At 42.3% G+C, this 19,128-nt stretch overlaps 2 protein-coding genes across 3 annotated transcripts in view; one reads left to right on the top strand and one right to left on the bottom strand.

The window, feature by feature from the left end:
- The window catches only part of CLVS1 (clavesin 1), a 190,828-nt gene that overhangs the window by 13,435 nt on the left and 158,265 nt on the right, over positions 1-19,128 (bottom strand). For both annotated transcript variants that reach the window (XM_051843797.2, XM_051843796.2), the window contains one exon: positions 16,656-16,891. In XM_051843797.2, coding sequence (XP_051699757.1) covers positions 16,656-16,891 — 236 coding nt within the window. The remainder of the gene's footprint in view (positions 1-16,655; positions 16,892-19,128) is intronic.
- Positions 1-19,128, top strand: part of ASPH (aspartate beta-hydroxylase) — a 303,829-nt gene that overhangs the window by 250,967 nt on the left and 33,734 nt on the right. The gene's annotated exons all lie outside the window — the stretch shown is intronic.

Raw genomic sequence — 19,128 nt, 5'->3', positions numbered from 1 at the left:
AAAGGTTTCTCAGGAAAAAAAAATGTCACCTGAGTATATTTAAAGTCTCAAAGCCTTTAAGGTCAGAATTAGTGTGCATTGTGCCCAAATCCTGCATTGGAACCCTAGACATCAGAGTGAGATCTAGAGACTCCCCAGTGCGTATCTGAACGAGGCAACTATCCTTCTAATTATTAAATATTTGGTATATGCAGGTTTGTTGAGTTCTGGGGGAATGGAATGTATTTTTCTCTTGGTTCAGGTGTTCTATGATGGTCAGGAGTATTAAATTCGTGCATTTCTAACGTGAATATTTCCGGAAAGCTTTTTTCTACTACCAATTATAACTTAAAATAGCAACACTGAAAATGACTGCAGGTGTTTATACCACCTGCTTCAAGTGGAGTCATTTTCATTAAAATTAGACTGGCACAAAGAGCCTAACAGGGAATAGCCCTCTGATTAGGAAAATCTGTCTTTGTATTTGGGAAATATTTGGGGGATGGAAACATTTCAGAAATTCAAAGTTGGAAAAACTGAGGCCAAGCTGCTTTCTCATTTATCATTTTATCCATATTCATGTTGTAGCATATGTTCTTTTAAAAGTTTTGAGATATACTACTAGCTAAATTAAGAAGGAAAAATAACCCTTGCCTCCAAGAGACTCATATGAAACAGAAACTGGTGACCTATCTCTAACTTCCAGCAGTTGTCCATCTATCCATTCCATGGTAATGCCAAGACTCAGCAGTCAAGGCAATGGCTGGCACACAAGCAAAGAGAGTCAGAATTATACATTATTAAATTAAAAAAAGTATCAAGTCCTTATTTGCGACAGACATTAGTCTAAGTGATGGGCTACAAGACTGCAACCTATCAGATAAAGCTGTGTTTACAGAGCTGATGGAGGTGACACATTCAATGAACCTGTGTGCAAATGGAAAGTTAGGAACATGGTAGTGCTTAGAAAGTGAATGAATCTAGGTGACATAATAGGCGGGGTCCAGGAGAAGGGGCTAGTGCTACTTTAGTGAAGATGCACCTGCACAAGATGAATCTCTAGTAAGGCTGTGCATCATGGAACAACAATGACGTGTTGCCTTCCAGCTACTGGTCCACACTTACTTTATAAGTTCCTTCATTTTCAGCACTGCAATTAATTATTCAACTCTAAAGATATTTTTTAAAATTTGTATTTATTTGAGATGCAGAGATAAAAAGGGCTCCCATCCACTGGCCCATTCCCTAAATGCCCAAAATGAGCCAGGAGCCACAAACTCAATCTAAATCTCCTAGGGGGTTGCAAGTACCCAATTACTGGAGCTATCACTGCTGCCTCCCAGGGTTTACATTGGCAGGAAGCTGGAGTCAGGAGCTAGACCTGAAGCTGGGAATTGAACCCAGGCCCCCTGATGTAGGATATGGACTTCTTAACCACTAAACCAAATGCCCACTCCCCAAAGATGTTCAATGAATAGTTTGGATCCTTGTTTTCTTTGTTCAAGTTTATTTTCATAATAACATAAAAGTCTGATTTTACAATATTGCATTCAGGCCAGTAGCACTGAGTTATGATTTGATTTTTGTCAAATGTCAAAGACTCACCTGCGCTGCAGCTCAATAGGCTAATCCTCCGCCTGCAGCGCCGGCACACAGGGTTCTAGTCCTGGTCGGGGCGCCGGATTCTGTCCTAGTTGCTCCTCTTCCAGGCCAGCTCTCTGCTATGGCCCGGGAGTGCAGTGGAGGATGGCCCAAGTCCTTGGACCCTGCACCTGAAAGGGAGACCAGGAAAAACACCTGGCTCCTGGCTATGGATGAGCGTGGTGAGCCGGCTGCAGTGTGCCGGCCGCAGTGGCCATTGTGGGGTGAACCAACGGCAAAAGGAAGACCTTTCTCTCTGTCTCTCTCTTTCTCACTGCCCACTCTGCCTGTCAAAACTTTTTTTAAAAAAGTCAAAGACTAACCAGGGATACTTGTATGAATTCCTGACTTAATTTTTTCTCATAGTAATATTTCTATTAACATTATCTCCTATTTGTTCATTCATAATTCACTCAAGGAATTATGTATGTGGGTTTTTATTTTTGGCCTGTCTCTGAGCTAAGCATGAGGAGCCAGAGTAAGTTAAAAGCAAACATCCTTCCTGTGCATTGAATCTCTATTTCCAAAGCTAGGCCCTTTGCCTGTATTCTTGCTACCATTCCCACTGGCCTCCTTGCAGGCATTGGTCCACCATTTATCCTCTTTCCTACATATCAACCTGTAGGTTTAGGTTCAGGCTGACAGAGTGCTGTACATTTCTAATTCACTCACGTTGGTTAGTAACTGGTCTTATCTCTGCCTCCTTACTCTTCCCTCAAAGGTTGACACCAGTCTCCTCATGCAAGAGGCCACTTCCAGCTTCACTTCCTTTTCTACAAACTGAGATTGCGTGATCACACACTTCATTCTTTCTTTTGGCTAAACACTGATCTCCTTTAATCAAGTCTGAGCCCTGAATGACTGCAATAGTATTACTCCTCCACGTTGGCGATAGAGTAACTGAGAAATATAAGCCACACTGCACAGAAATATGGCAGTCACTGTAAAGCCATTATTACCACCTCTATGGACCTTTAAAACTGAGTATCACCTTCTATGCCTCCCCCAATGCAATTCCCAGCCCTCTCTGATTATCTATGAATTTCAGCCCATGCATCTTTGCCACCACCTTAACTAAAAAAATCTTCTGTATATTACTGTAATCTCAGCCTTAGGACTTGACCTATTTCTCTGAGAAACTAGAAGCCAACAAATCCATGGGCTCTCAACAGCTTCAGGTCGCACATATACCAGTACCTATTGTTGTGAAGGGAGCTCCCTTCTCTTGGGATGGAAGAAATCTTTTCCACCCAGGTTCTGGGTACTAACCTGTCTCACCTGCTTGATGTTACCAATTATTCTCTCTGCTACCTCCTCTAATTCTCCCTCCTTCCTGGATCCTCACTACTAACTTGAAATATCTCAGCCTGCCTATTTTCAATAACATAGGGAAAAGAAAAAGAAAAATGGGAAGACAAAAACAAAGAAATAAGAAAAAAGAAAAGAAAATTAACTGAAAGTCATTGGTGATAGCCTTAGTAAGAGCTGTGGTGGACTCATGTAGGTGAACATGACAACTAAGTAGGCCCAGATGTAGGAGATGAGGATCAGAGGAAGAGAAATTAAATGCTTATTTTGTGAAGTTTGACTGTGAGAGGGGAAGGGACATTTGTGTCTGAAGAGGCTGTGAGGACCCAGATGGCTTTAATGTTGTTTTTCTTCACCAATGGATGCCTCTCAATTTCATCTTACTTGGCACCTCAGAAGCAATTGATAGAGTTGGCCACTTTGTCCTTCTTGAAGCATGCACTCTATCCCTTTGGCTTCTGCAATGCCACATTTGGTTTACTGCCTACCATTTTTGGATACTCCTTGGTGCCTTATGCCATATAAACTTGGACATTCTTGCAGGTCAATACAGGCACCCATTTTTCTCATTGAGCAAACTTTCTCTGAAATTTCTCCTCCAGGCATGCATTCCCTTCTTCTTCTTCTTTTTTCTTTAGCCAGAAACCTTTTATTTAAAGTATACAAACTTCATGCGCTTCCAATATTTAATTTTAGGAATATAGTGATTCTTCCCACCACTCCCACCCTTTTTTCTCCTCCCACTCCTATTCCCATTCTTATTTTTTACTTTTGAACAGCCCTTGTCTCAACTGTTGAGGAACAATTTTTTTTTTCATACTATTTGTTGAACTCTTTACTTAGTATAGAATTCATCTTATGTGTATAAAGCTAACTGAAAATAAGGCATACCCTTCTTTGTTCTTTTGAATCCTCATTTATATGTCCACTCCAGGATTGTTTCCTGAACCTCAGAACCAAGTATACCCATCAGCCTATGTGATGATCCTGGCTAGATGCTACACAATCTTTCACACCAACCATGTCCAAGACTGAACTCACCATCTTCTCCCCAATCTTCTACAGAGTTCCATACCTTGGGAGACAGGACTGCTATTCATTCCATTATACATGCCAGAGACTTGTGGCCATTCCTGAAATTGTTTTCCTTTATTCCCCATTTCCTTGATCATCAGGCCTCCTTGAGTTTGCCTGTTAAATATTTTTTAGTCCATCTTCTTCCAAATACCTCCACATTTACCCCCTAACCCTAGCTACCATAATTTCTCCCTTTTACTATTGCAGTAGCCCTAGATAGTTTCCTTAACTGACTCTCCCTACACCAATTCATTCTCCTCTCAGCAGACAGGGTGAGATTTTTAACAAACTCATACGTTCATTTCACTTTCCTTGCCTAAAATCTTTCTGCAAATTTCCATTGCTGCTAAGATAATGTCCAATGTAAGTCTGACTTCAGGACAGCTCTCGTTATGCCCTAGTCATAATCATTGCTGCTTTTTTATTATAGAGTTGAGAATTTAATTTTTAGTGAGAAACATTTCTTTGGGAAGAAGTCAAAACTGGAACAAAATGGAAAACCTTATGCTCAATGCTGGAAAAAAAAGGATGGTAATATTTGTCATGTTTATCTAAAGTTTTTGCAGTTCGCTTGCTCAACCAGCTGCCATTTGACTCTACAGAAACCCCCCAAGGTCATATTAGACCATTACATCTGCTTTCGAGTTGACAAGGCTGAGATCACTGAGGTTAGTGACTTGCCAAATGTCTTATATGTAAAAAAAACAAACAAAAAAAAACTATAGATAAAAAGTGTCTATATTGGGAAATAAAGACAAATAGGGAGAAATAGTGCAACCATAGCCTCAACTTTGCAAAGCAAGTATGGTGGGATTAAGATGTGGTCCTTGGACATGGAGCTCACGGGGCCCATTTGAACAGCTGCATAGCAAAGTGAGGGGAACTCATTGGCACCCATCACCATGATAACAGGAGCCCAGAGGCACATCCTAAGCAGGGATGAGAAGGAGTTTTCAATAAAATGCTCAAAGTTCACTTAGGAGTTTGACATAAAAACTCATATATACAGTTTGGACATCTTAAAGCCCAAATGGTATCTATAATCTGCCAAAGGGAGCACATAAACAAGACTAGTGTATTCTAATACTAACTGATAGAATTAAGGAGAGAACAATCCAACATGGGAAGCGGGATACACAGCAGACTCATAGAATGGCAGATGTCCTAAACAGCACTCTGGCCTCAGAATCAGCCCTTAAGGCATTCAGAGTGGCTAAAAAGCCTGTGAGAGTATTTCAGGCATGGAAAGCCAAGACACTGTGGTGGGGAGGGGAAAGCTGCTATAATCCAAAAGTTGGAAATTTATATTTATTAAATAAAAAAATTTTTTAAATGGTACCTACAATGAAGTTTGCAGAAACCTTAAAAAGAATTCGAACACTGTATGGAAGGTTGTGTATTGTTTTTCAGAATGATGCTGCAAAGAGATTTCAACCATGTATTATGTCAAATTCTTATTTTTGTCCATACAATCATTAAAGCTTTATAAGAGAAATTTCATTGTTGGCTGAATGTTGGGCACAGACAGCATCAATGTTGGGCAAAACATTTGTTTACCAACAGCAATGTGTCACAAGAAACAAATTTGCCTTGTCTTCCTTGCTTAGGCCGTATCTCTCTTTCTGAGTAATTGCCTCTGATTGTGGTGCTTCAGCAAACAGGAATCTTTTTCTGAACATACACTATGAGTAATCAAACAGTTCGTTTTCAAAACTACACCCAAGCAGTTCATCCACATCTGTTCATTTCCCTCTAATTCAACCCTATTTCTTTGCTTTTCCAGTAGCTTATAACTCTTTATCTAATAACTCTTCATGTGTTTCTTTAAAAAGAAAATATACCCTAGCACCCAATATTTTAAGTAGGCACATTCATTTTCTCATTGACTAAATTCACTGTATAGATTTTCTTTCACTCCATTTTAACATGGTTATATAGGATGTGTTCAGAAGGAGATGGTCCCCTTCATTTCTGCCACAGAAAAGAAAGCTGCACAAAAGCAGGAAATCCATCTCAGTCGGATGCATAAGTAATGATCAGGAGGTGCAACTATTTTTCTTCATTATTTAAAAATTGTTAACAAAAACCTATAAGCATGTGTGCAGCATTCTAGTATCAAATCGAAGACATAAAAGACTGGTCATTCATGGCTTACCTAGGAGGCTTTGTTTCTGACATGTATTATCTGTCAGGTATTAGTTGCCTGAGTAGCAGTGACACCCCAAAACTAAGATGTGTGAGGTGGGTGTTGAAACAGTGGTTAAGTTGTGGCTTGGGATGCCATGTCACATATCAGAATCCCTTGTTATGTGTCCCAGTTCCACTTCGTTTTTATGTTTTACTTATTTATTTATTTGAAAGGCAGAACAGTAGAGACAGGGAGAGAAAGAAAGAGAAAGAGATCTTCTAGTCTCTGGTTCACTCCTCAAGTGGTCACAACAGCCAAGGCTGAGCCAGGCTGAAGCAGGAGCCAGGAGCTCCATCCTGGTCTCTCTCATAGATGCATGAATGTTAGGGTACTAAGCACTCAGACCATCCTCCACTGCATTCTCAGGCACACTAGCAGGAAGCTGAATTGGAAGTGAAGCACCCAGGACTCCAAGCAGCACTCCGACACAGGTTGCCAGCATTTGAAGTGGGGGCTTAGCCAATGTCACCACAATATTGGTCCCCCAACTACACTTCTGATCCAGCTTCTTGTTAATGTGCACCCTAGGAGGTTGTGGGTGATGACTGAAGTAGTTGGATTCTTGCTACTCATAGAGGAGACCTTGACTAAGTTTTGGGCTCCTGAATTCAGCCTGGCCTAGTCTCAGCTGTTGCGGGCATTTGGGGAGTGAACCAGCAGATAGAGTCACTCTTTCCCTCTGCCTTTCAGAATGACTAATTAATTAATTTTTAAAAGCTAAGATGTACTGTCCTGTTTCTGCTGAATACCAAACAGCTTAGAGGACTGTAGAGACCATGCACATTTCCTTAAGGTGTGATGCATTTGGTACTGATACTGAATGCAACAATCACATGGCACCTCTGTTTTCAGGCACATAGTAAAATGAACTCCTTGCCCTGGCTGCTCAGAAGAGAAGGGCCTTCCTGTTCCCATACTGCCAGCCTTGAAATTCTTTTCATTTGGATAGCATTGCATGATGATATATTACCTCTACCAGAAAAAAGTATTTACCCAGCAAATGCACAAATTCATCCCATAAAAAGAAGACTGCATGCTGAAAGATCACCAAGATCAAGGCCAAATCTACAGACAACTGAAAATAGTTAAACTAATTTTTACCACCCAGGCAGGTAACAAGAGGGAACAACATGGCCTGCAGTTTTCTTCATACTCAGAAATTGAACTCAGTTCAGGCATTTGTCTCTCAACCATTCTTAGCTCCCTGTCAAACCCACCCGAATCAATGGCTCACAGTGTCTTGGTGACATCCTCTCACTTTTCCATATGGGATCTTGGAGGGGTGTTTAGCACTCAAAGGAGGAAGATGTTTTGTTAGAAGGATTAAAAGTAGGCCCTCTGTGGCACCGCCAACCAAGGCTCTACATACAAAACAGGGCTCAATAGAGTCTGAAAGTTCTGGCTGCTCTGTACTGGTTTAGGCTTCTTCCTCTGCAAATAGTTTCTGGATCTCTGATAGGTTTAATGTGGTCTATGGTCAGGGTGTACCAAAACCTACCACAGGATTCCTGGAAATGAATTCAATTTTGAAATTGTATGAGTGGCATTATCTTATGGTTTTAAAAATGCTGGGAAATAAACATCTTTAAATGCAAACAAACACCCAAGGCAGAGGAGTCACTGCTATGCCAATTGAGGAAGTCAGCAAAGAACTTATAACCGGCTGGCGCCATGGCTCACTAGGCTAATCCTCCGCCTTGAGCGCCAGCACACCGGGTTCTAGTCCCAGTTGGGGTGCCAGATTCTGTCCTGGTTGCCCCTCTTCCAGGCCAGCTCTCTGCTGTGGCCAGGGAGTGCAGTGGGGGATGGCCCAAGTGCTTGGGCTCTGCACCCCATTGGAGACCAGTATAAGTACCTGGCTCCTGCCATCGGATTGGTGCGGTGCGCTGGCCGCAGCGCGCCGGCTGCGGTGGCCATTGAAGGGTGAACCAACGGCAAAAGGAAGACCTTTCTCTCTGTCTCTCTCTCTCTCTCACTATCCACTCTGCCTGTCAAAAAAAAAAAAAAAAAAAACTTATAACCGAAGTGCAAATAACTGTCCCTTTTACTGGGATGTTCTAGACACTGGTCTTTCAATATCTTGAAAGGCAGGCACCTGTGATCTCAGCCCAGAGGAAAAGCTCACTCAGCAGAACAAACAGGTGGGTGTGGTTATTGCTGTCTGCCTCAGCTTCTACACATGATACTGGAACACCTCTCAGTCTCTCCATGTCTCTTCAAAATCCTTCTGACTTTGCTTCTCCTCAGACTAGCTCTTTCGGATCTTGGTAGCTGGGACAGCTGTGTCATGACAGAGGAGAAACCTCATGACCTCATGACATGTAGTTCTCCTGTTCCATTCAGCTCACCGGCTGTACAAGGATGTGCTTTTGTGCAGTAATTGCTGAGCTTCTGAAGGACTCAGGGCTTTTGTGTCATTGGCCTGGAGTTTCTCTTTCAGTGCCAACAGACAAATGTTTATTTGGTAAATTCAGGAGCTGAATGAAGAATACCACATAGCAGGTTTTGTGGGGTTTTCTTTTTCTTTCCTCCCATAAATAATCTCTTTCCTTGCATATCAAGGCTACCAGGTTTGGCCCAAATTAAATTCAGATTTCAGAGCACACCAGGGAGGAGGTGTCAAGAAACAATGGAAATGTAAGTTATGAAGCAAGGTTTAACCCAGTTGGATTTCTCAGAACTTTTGTCAGCTTCCTGACCTTCCACTTCAATCCTCTTCGGGAAAGAAGTGTACTGTGAGATGTCAACAGCTTCTTCCTAGAAAGAATCCTAGGCTAAAATAGGCTTGGGGAGGTAGATTTCCTCTACAGGGCTTCTCAGGATCTTGATAATGATAATTCAAGGGGAAAAATATTTTTAAAACCTTAGTACTAGTGTGAAAAGGGCATATCTCTGCACCACAGGCTTATGTTTCTTTAATCTAAAATATTAAATCTGCCACATTCAAGACTCTGTGCTTTTGGAAAAGCTAACAGTATGAATACACAGAAAGATCCCCAGACTCAAAGGTGAGAGATCTGAGCTTTAGTTCTTCCAGTGATTTCATACAAGCAGTAATGGGCAGTTATTTTTACACTATTTGCAATATTCCATAAAATTTTATAGAAATTACATGTACTTCATCCATGAGGCTGAAACATAAATTAAAATTAACTAATTTTATTTTTATTGAAATTACAGCTCTTAGGGTAATTATAATACAACAATGTTTATTCCGGATTCCTTAACAAACACAGTGTCCTTGTATGTGTTTGATGTAGCCAGCATCTCTGAGCACAAACACACACACACACATACATGTATGTATATATCATATACATGTGTATATGTAGGTATGTATAAATATACATACAGGATATATATATGTATATATATATGAATATGCAAGGATATTTCAAAAAGTTCACGGAAAATGGATTAAAACATAAGGCACAGGGCCAGCACTGTGGCATAGCAGGTAAAGCCGCCTCCTGCAGTGCTGTCATCTCCTATGGGCGCTGGTTCTAGTCCAGGCTGCTCTACTTCCTATTCAGCTCTCTACTATGGCCTGGGAAAGCAGAAGAATATGTCCCCTATATCTGAATGGGAGACCTGGAAGAAGCTCCCGGCTCATAGCTTTGAATCGGCTCAGCCACCTGGGGAATGAACCAGTGGATGGAAAACCTCTTTCTCTCTCTCTCTCTCTCTCTCCCCCTCTCTCCCTCTCTCCCTCTCTCTCTTTCTCTCTCTCCCTGTCTCTGCCTCTGCCTCTCTGTAGCTCTGCCTTTCAAATAAATAATCTTAAAAAAACCCATAAGACACATTTTCCATGATCTTTTTGAAATAACTCTGTATACACACTCACACACCTTCTATGGGACAGAAGACATTCTGAGAAGTGAAAATTCTGAAGACCCCCTAAATGACCTCTAAGAACCTCTCCCAGATCTAAAATTTCATAGCCCTTGATAGTAACAGGAATGCGTGGCTCACTAGGCTAATCCTCCGCCCTGCGGCGCAGGCACACCGGGTTCTAGTCCCGGTCGGGGCACCGGATTCTTTCCCGGTTGCCCCTCTTCCAGGCCAGCTCTCTGCTCTGGCCAGGGAAGTGCAGTGGAGGATGGCCCAAGTGCTTGGGCCCTGCACCCCATGGGAGACCAGGAGAAGCACCTGGCTCCTGCCATCGGATCAGCGTGGTGCGCCAGCTGCGGTGGCCATTGGAGGGTGAACCAACGGCAAAGGAAGACCTTTCTCTCTGTCTCTCTCTCTCACTGTCCACTCTGCCTGTCAAAAAAATGTATTTTCATACAAAATTTTTGTGGAGGATATTTGTCCTGCAAACAGAGGCTGACTGGCTGCAATAGGAAAGCCCACAGGAACATGCTGAAACTCAGCCAAAAGATGGCCTAAAACCCTTTCTGTCTCAGCCTGCACTGGCATGAACCATGCCATTCTTGTATGGTGGGGACAGGAAAGTTTGTCCTGGTCTGCACCATTTCTTTGGGAAGCTACCTCACCTCCTTTCTATAACAACCCTGTTCAGTCCAGAATTGTATCTCTGCCCTCCTGCCAGAGTGACACTTGCCTTGCTCCCAGAAGATGAGATGAGATGTATCCTCTCTGGCCAAAGTGATGTGTTCAGAGGCAGCACAGAGCCTGACCTTTCAGATTCCTTCCTTTTAATATTTCTCAGAAATACCAAGAAAAGATGTTCTTTATTTTTCTTATATCTTCAATTCCATTGCCAATAATTTCCATGAAGGACAACCAAGATTAATGAATCAGTCAAACAATGAAATAAAATATCTGAGAGCACTTTGTGATCTTGAACATCTTAAAAGGGTGCCAATCATAACTTTTCCCCCTGAGTGTTACATCTAATAAGCACTGTTAAAGACTCCTTACCTCTGGATGAACGATCTGAATTTAACTTCCTCTTCATTTATTTATTTATTCAAGAATCAGAGAGACACAAACAGAACACGCATCCACTGTTCTATTCCCCAAATGACAGCAATGGCGTGGACCTGGCTGGGCCAAAGGCAGGAGCTAGGAATTCAGCTCAGATCTCCCACACATGTGGCAGAGACTCAGTTACTTGAGCCATCATCTGCTGTTACCTAGGGTCTGCATTGGCAGGAAGTTGGAATTGGGAGCTTGAGCTGTGTATGGAAGCCAGGTATTCCAACATGGGATTCTCAATGAGTATCTTATCTACTTCTAATGTATCCCAACTCCAGGAAGTGGGTCAGGTTCCTTACCCTGAATCCAAATCATTTACATGATGTTTATCACCTATAATATTAAATAACATGTGGGGATACTTCAAAACTTTGTAGAAAAATGGAGTTAAGGGGTGGGCACTATGGCACAGCAGGTTAAGCTGCTACTTTGATGCCCACATCCCATATCAGAGTGCCGAGGATGGAGTTCCACATCTACTTCTTTTTTTTTTTTTTTTTTTGACAGGCAGAGTGGACAGTGAGAAAGAGAGAGACAGAGAGAAAGGTCTTCCTTTGCCGTTGGTTCACCCTCCAATGGCCACCGCAGCTGGCGCACCACGCTGATCTGATGGCAGGAGCCAGGTACTTCTCCTGGTCTCCCATGGGGTGCAGGGCCCAAGCACTTGGGCCATCCTCCACTGCACTCCCTGGCCAGAGCAGAGAGCTGGCCTGGAAGAGGGGCAACCGGGAAAGAATCCGGTGCCCCGACCGGGACTAGAACCCGCTGTGCTGGCGCCGCAAGGCGGAGGATTAGCCTAGTGAGCCGTGGCGCCGGCTCACATCTACTTCTGATTCAGCTCCCTGCTAATCTGCCTGGGAGGCAGCAGATGATGGCCCAAATACTTGGGTTCCTGTCATCCATATGGAAGACCTGGATGGAGGTCTTGGCTCCTGGCTTCAATCTAACCTAACTCCAGTGCTCATGCTGGTTTGTTCTCTATCCCTTCCTCTCTCCCTCTCTCTAGGATTCTGCCTTTCAGGTAAATGAAATAATAAATAAGTCTTTTTTAAAAAGCATTTTAAAAAACAGAAAAACTGAGTTAAAAAGTACAAAAAGTATTTGAAACCCAGATATAGTTTTTTATAACATATATATTTTATAAGTTTTTTGAAGACTCAGCATGTGCATGTATGATACACATATTACATATAACATGTGTGCATATACATACATATGCTATGATTTGAATATCCTCTCCAAAACTCATGCTAAAATGTAACTGCCATTGTAACAGTAGTAAGAGGTGGAAATTTTAAGAGCTGATCAGTCTGTTCTCAGGAATGAATTAATGGCATTGTTGTGGGAGTGGCTGTGTTATGACATTGAGCTTCACTTCCAAGGTTCTCTGTTGTACCCACCCTCTTACTGTGTCTCAGGAGTGCACATATCCATCTCCCAGGACTCTCTACCACATTATCATGCAGCAAGAAGCCCTTCACCCAAGGCCAATCCTGTGATCTTGGTCTCCAGACTCCAGAATTGTCAGAAATAAATCTATTTTCCAAGAGATAAATCTCTGTTCTTTCTAACTTACTCAGTCTCAGACACTCTATCATAAGAGCAAGAAGTGGACATAGACAACATGTATTTGAAAACCTCTGCCTTGGTAGCTAATCATTCACCAGTTACTTCAAGATACTGTTTTTTTGTGTGTTTGTGCCCAGCTTTACAATGATGTCTGTGGCCATTTTAATGCTTTACCAACAATAAAGGTTAGAACTAGAAATAAGTAAACATTGCCTAATTCAGACAAATATCACAAAATCTACACATTGATTAAAAGTCTGCGCACTTTCTTTGCGAGGCTGGTTTCAGGCCTGCCCTCCTGAATGAGCCTGTTATATAAATGATGGTTCCCACCTCAAGCCATTCCTTCCTCCTTGCTAGTGCAAAAGCTCTTTTTGTTCAGTCATGGAGTCCTCATCTGAGCCAGGGATAGACATCCACTTGGGAATTCGCCAATTGTGTTGGGCAATTGGAGTAGAGGGATTGGGTTCTTATGATCCCCACTGAGCCAATGGAAAAACATTCTTGCAGTCATTTTAATTTGAGATGACTCATTATGTTAAATAACACAATTTCCTTATTGTTCACAGAAGTTCATTGCAGGTTTTTCTCTTATTTGAAATAAAATAACAATAACTCATCTGACGCTTATTCAGTGTTCTTTGCTGTACAATTTAAATCAATTTGGTCACCTACTCTCCAAGACTAAAACATAATAAAGTAATGAATTTAATAGGAAGAAGTAGCAGGGCTTTTAGGAACAGTAAGGACAGCTGATGACCTGGACACAAGGAAATGGACTTCTAACATAAAATAGAAAAAAGAAAAAAAAATTTTTAAAAACCCTCTAGATCATTTATATTTGGAGCACACATTGCAAAAACCCATGAGACCAATGTATTAAAGAGCAGAACAATACTGAAATTATTTTAAATAATTTTTTATCTAGACTGATAATTTATGTAACAATCTCTATTTAAGGATTGAGTCACAACTATCTTGCTAGAAGCACTCATTCACTGAGTTTCACATATCTTGGCATTTACTCTGCATGTATACCAGAAAGCATTGCTAAGACACCCACTTGCCATTCAGTGGTTGTTGTGCTGAGTCCACACAGCACAGTGATTAGGGGCCGGCGCTGTGGTGTAGTGGGTAAAGCTGTTACCTGCAGTGCCAGCATCCCATATGGGCGCTGGTTTAAGTCCCGGCTACTCTACTTCCAATCCAGCTCTCTGTCATGGCTTGGGAAAGCAGTGGAAGATGGCCCAAGTCCTTGAGCCCCTGCACCCACATGAGAGGCCTGGAAGAAGCTTCTGGTTCCTGGCTTCGAATTGCCACAGCTCCTGCTGTTGCCGCCAATTGGGGAGTGAACCAGCGGATAAAGACCTCTCTGTGCCTCTCCTTCTCTCTTTGTGTATCTCTGAGTTTCAAATAAATAAATAAACCTTTATTTTTTGAAGTGATTAGATCCTGAGGGCAGTCACAAAACCCCCAGTTAACTCCAAATGGACCTGAATCATGCTGGGAGCCATGGCAGGATTAGGACAAGAGATGATGATAATGTCCCCCTTTGGAAACGATGGTGACAATCCAGAGGACAGACCACTGTTGAACAGCTCAGAGCAGCAATTCACTTTCTAACAATGATTGCCATGCAGCAGAGAACAGGCTCCCCCCATACACTGCCTACACAGCTCTGGATGGTGCAAAGTGAGACTTCTGCGCAGGAGAACCAGTCACAATTGGGACACTAGAGACATGAACTTTTAGGTCTCTTCCATTTTGATTTTTAATTTTCCCATGTCCCTGTGGGTTCTGAGAGATCAAGAAGAAGCTATGAACTGTGGCTGCCATGTTCGTCTATCAGTAAGATGGCTGGTGGCAGACACATCCCAATCCCAGTGTAATCGTGCTGCTGCTTGAAACCCCCAGACAAGCATTCCAAGATGCCATCACAAAGGGCAGAAGTGTGGACAGGACAGTTTGGTGGCTTTTGGTGGGGGAACAGAGATGCATGCACCATTGCTAGCTAAAGGAACATATTTCCCCTCCAAATCCTTTGTGTGCTACATCTTCCTTCTGTGAGATTCCTTGTGGCTGAAATCAGTGATGCTTCCTCAGAACACTAGGGCAGACCCTCTTCTCTCCTTTATATTAATAGTCCCCTTCCATATCATTCTGTAGTTTCTGTGGATATGTCTTCTCTTGCCTACTAGGATGAAAGATCCTAAAAGCAGGATTTATGAGTCTTGTTAAAGATAGTAGGAACAAGATAGACTGGAATTTTCCCTGTTTCCCTGTAGAAGCTGGTCAGTTCATTGAAGCAGCTGGACAAAGGTACCAAGGATGAGTTTTGGAATTAATAGCTTTTATTCAACATTAATTCATTCATGTATTCAGCGAGCATGGACAGGTGTCTGCTCTGTGTCTATTTTATGTTGATATTGGGCTGGATCCTTGGGGAGGGAAGTATCTAACAAGGATTAGACAAGATCTTTTGCCTCCAGAATTCTCTGGCTGATAATGGAGACCATCATTTTGTCTGACCCTCAGCATCAACTCAGAGCTGGAACTTGGAGTTGGGACATGTCTGGTCACTCAAATGAGATATTATACTGTGACAGACCACCTGGGGCAAGCAAAGCAAATTTCTGCTTCAAGTCACTTGATTTTAGAAGTTCAGATCTATATGAAGGTATCATGGTCTTATTGAATGTCTCTAGAAATAGAGGCATGTCACCTGAGGTGTCACTGTCCCTGAACATGGAGGCATTCAGAAGAGAGAGCTTAGGGTAGAAAATCTGAGGAAAAGCAGGCCACTGATGCTCCTTGTAGTAGACATGAACACAGGGGCCACATCCAGCCTGCCCAGTCTGAATACCATCTTCTGTGTGGTGTTAATGGTAATTTAACATCTCTGAACCTTAGTTTCTTCATTTGGAGCTGGGAATAACAAAAGAAACTTTCTCATGGTTATGAGGGGATTCAGAGAAGTAATATAGGTAAGGGGCTCAGAACTAGGAGTTACCATTATTCTGTTGTCTGAACTGGGAGTGGATCAGGGCTGGGATCCTCCAATATCATTTATACCAGTAAGGTCAGTCCTTTCACCATAGAGACACAAGTCAACCTCTCAACCAGTATGTCAACACTTCCCAGTGAAGGTTGACCACCAAAAGGGGAGTAAGTGAATTTCCAATCCCTTCCAGTTCCAACCAGGGGGCTTCCTAGAGGACAGAACTCAATCTCCATCCAGGTCTCCCATGGTGGATGGAAGGGACCCAAGTACTTAATCCACAACCTGTTGCCTACCAGGGTGTGCATTAGCAGGAAGCCAGAATCAGGAGCAGAGAGCCAGAACTCAGAGTCAGGTTCTCTAATACAGGATGTGTGCATCCCACATGGCATCTTAACTGCTAGGCCAAATGTCTGCCCATGTTTCCCCTTTGAAAGCCTGACTTGTAGATCTTTCACCCTCAGAGCCCAGCTTGAATGTCACCCACTTCATAAATACATTGCCAAAAGTCTTACTTGGAAGATTTGCCTGAGGCACATCTCTCTGTTCTTTTGGTGTATTATTCATATTGGTTTGTTCTATTTTCTAATCAGTGCTACAGCCAAGTGGATTCTCAATAAATGGCTCTGAACGAATGAATGGCAGGGATGGTTTCTAGCAGGCTGTTTTCCATCTAGTGAATCTGAAAAGTCTACCATCTCTTGTATATTAACACACTCCTGAGAGACCAGGGCTAATCAGGACATGAGCGAGGCCCTAGGCTTAAACTGTTCCTCTAATGCCACAGGGACAGCTATATTTCTGGGCCAGCCAACCCCTATTTGCTTTCAATTCTAGTGAAATCAGCTGAGAATGTGTTGCAATTTGTTTTATTCAATTACATAACCCACAATAGATCCAAATAAAAAATCCCATTGACTTTTGGCTGGCAGACTCTAATAACCTATGCCTTACCTTTTCATCGGCTTGGGTGAGCATTCTCTCTCCAGATTGGAGGACGTATGCTTCACGTGCATTGCATTATAGGAAGTGTGAGTATAGTCATTCTCATCGCTGTAGTCAGGACCAAGTAACGTCCGGGCCCAAGTTCCCATGTCATAAGGAGGGAGGGTTCCTCCAAATTCAGAGGGCAAAAACTCAGGGTGTATTAGTTGGTGGAGGCTGTTTAAATTGTTTCCATGAAGGAAAATCTGGAAAGAAAAAAATTGTTACCAGTAAAAAATTGGAAACATATGACCATGTATTTTAATATAATGCACAATTTAGCAATGACAAATTGGATGCACAACTGGTGATCGTGATGTTTAAAGAGGCATTCGTTTGGTGCCTGTAGCTTAGTCTTCATAAGATTTAATTTATTGCTCAGAAAAGGGATTGAATTAATAGTCATTAAAAATGAAGTTTATGAATAGATTGGGTATTATTTGGCCATGGCCCAAATTTACACATAGAGACATCGCCTAATCATCCCTGCTGATGAAAGGAGCAGTGGCGCAGATCATCCAAAACCCAGATGGTGCTTCACGTAGACCCCAGCCTGTCTTGTTCTGCCCTCCTAGCATGCTCACCTTCTGTGTCCTCCCACCAGAGTCCTCCCCACCACGTTCAGTCTGTACCAAATGGCAGCTGTACCCTGCCCTCATGATGCCACCATTTCTGTTCCTCCCTGCCCACCTTCCAATGAACTCTTATCTGTTGACTTCTATTCTTTCCCTAATGTGTTCAGTCATGGCTTGCTTCCCCAGGGAGACACACCTAGGAAAAGAGGTGCTATTTTCTTACTCCTGTTATAGATTCCTCAGCTCACAGAGTGGTGTGGACATGAGGCAGAACAATCAGTTCTTGTTATATAGAATTGAAAGCTATAGCCAGAGAATATATTGTGCGATGTTTTTGCATCAGTTCCCCATTGTGTCTAGATTGGGGGCCAATACTTACAAATAAGTTTGCATTTTCTGAGCATACAATGGATAGTTTTAGAAACTAGCCAGATAGGGGAGAAAAAAAAACCTAAATTACAATGATTTTCAGACAGACCCCAACATGGATAAACCATGAATAGGTAAGTACCACTGACTACAATTCAGGAATTGACTAGAAAAGTTGATTTAAAATATGTCTGTATGACTCTGGTTCTCACATGTTTTCAAGTTGCACCCAACTATATGACCATCTTACACATACAAGCATGCATCTCTCTCTCTTTCTCTCTTTCTTTCCCACCAGCCCACCCACCCACCCACACACACACCAGTTAGCCATCATGAAATTTAAGTGTGATTTTTAAAAATATTTAAATATGGAACTCAGGAACTAACACTTACTATCTTGCTCTATATTGTGTACTGATTTTAACTCATGATGTAATGGTATCATTTATAGATGCAGTGGGAAAGAAGTCAGATTTTAAATTCTTTAGAATACTGTAGTTCTTTGGAAAACAATGTGCATTTTCTGACATTGGTGCTGTGTATGACTAAGTCTTAATAAGAATTAATCTCTTGACAAAATTCACTTACTCTGACTTTTACAAAACTCTTCAGAAAGTGCTGTAGTATTCGAAGCATCCTAGAGCTAAATGTTGTCCCTTGATTTAGAATAAACACTTATACACATCTAGCCCACACGTCTTAAAGGAGATGAAATACTACTAAAGCTACTTGGAGCCCTGTAGGGTGGAAGAGCACAGAGGCAAGAGGCCAGAACTTCCTCCCATGCATCTGATTCTTCCTTGAGCCCAGAGCTCAGAAACTCACTTCTTTGGCACAGTAGTGATGTCAGTTGTGGGAGGAATTCCTATGGTCTCCACCCTGGATAGAAGATGAAGGCACTGGATAGCCTGAAACTACATGGTAAGCAAAATGTCTACTGAGCCCCGGGACAGGCTGCAAAGTGTCTAAGAACATCTCTGCCTGCTGAGGGTGGTGAGGTATATCCCCTAGTTCCATACTTGCTTGGGGACAAGGACATCACCCTTTACACCCCATACTGGAATGTCACCCAGGGACCTAAAAGCATCCAAAGTCTAGGAGTTAGGAACCCTTCATGGGATGTGTGTGTTGGAGGCAGGGAGGGGAGAGGATCTCTTGTTTCATTACTCCCCCCTGAGTACTCAGAGGTCTACCCTAACCCTAATCCTAAACCTACCCTGGTTGGATCCTTTAGATGTAAAGGCATACATGCAAAGTTTTCTAAGAATGATGCTCCCAGATTCCTTTGATGAATGCTGCTCTTGACCTAGGAGGTGGCTGAAATCAGTAGATTGCAGAACTATTCACCACCACAAAGATATGGAAACAGCCTAGGTATCTTTCATGGATGAATAAATATGAAATGGAATATCATTCAGCCTTAGAAAAGGAGGTCCTGCCATTTGCAGCAACATGGATGAACTTGAAGGACATCATGTTGAGTGAAATAAGCCAGC

This window comes from Oryctolagus cuniculus, chromosome 6, assembly GCF_964237555.1.
Source record: "Oryctolagus cuniculus chromosome 6, mOryCun1.1, whole genome shotgun sequence".
In the NCBI taxonomy this organism is placed as follows: Eukaryota; Metazoa; Chordata; class Mammalia; order Lagomorpha; family Leporidae; genus Oryctolagus; species Oryctolagus cuniculus.
This window is presented reverse-complemented; position numbering and strand designations above follow the sequence as displayed.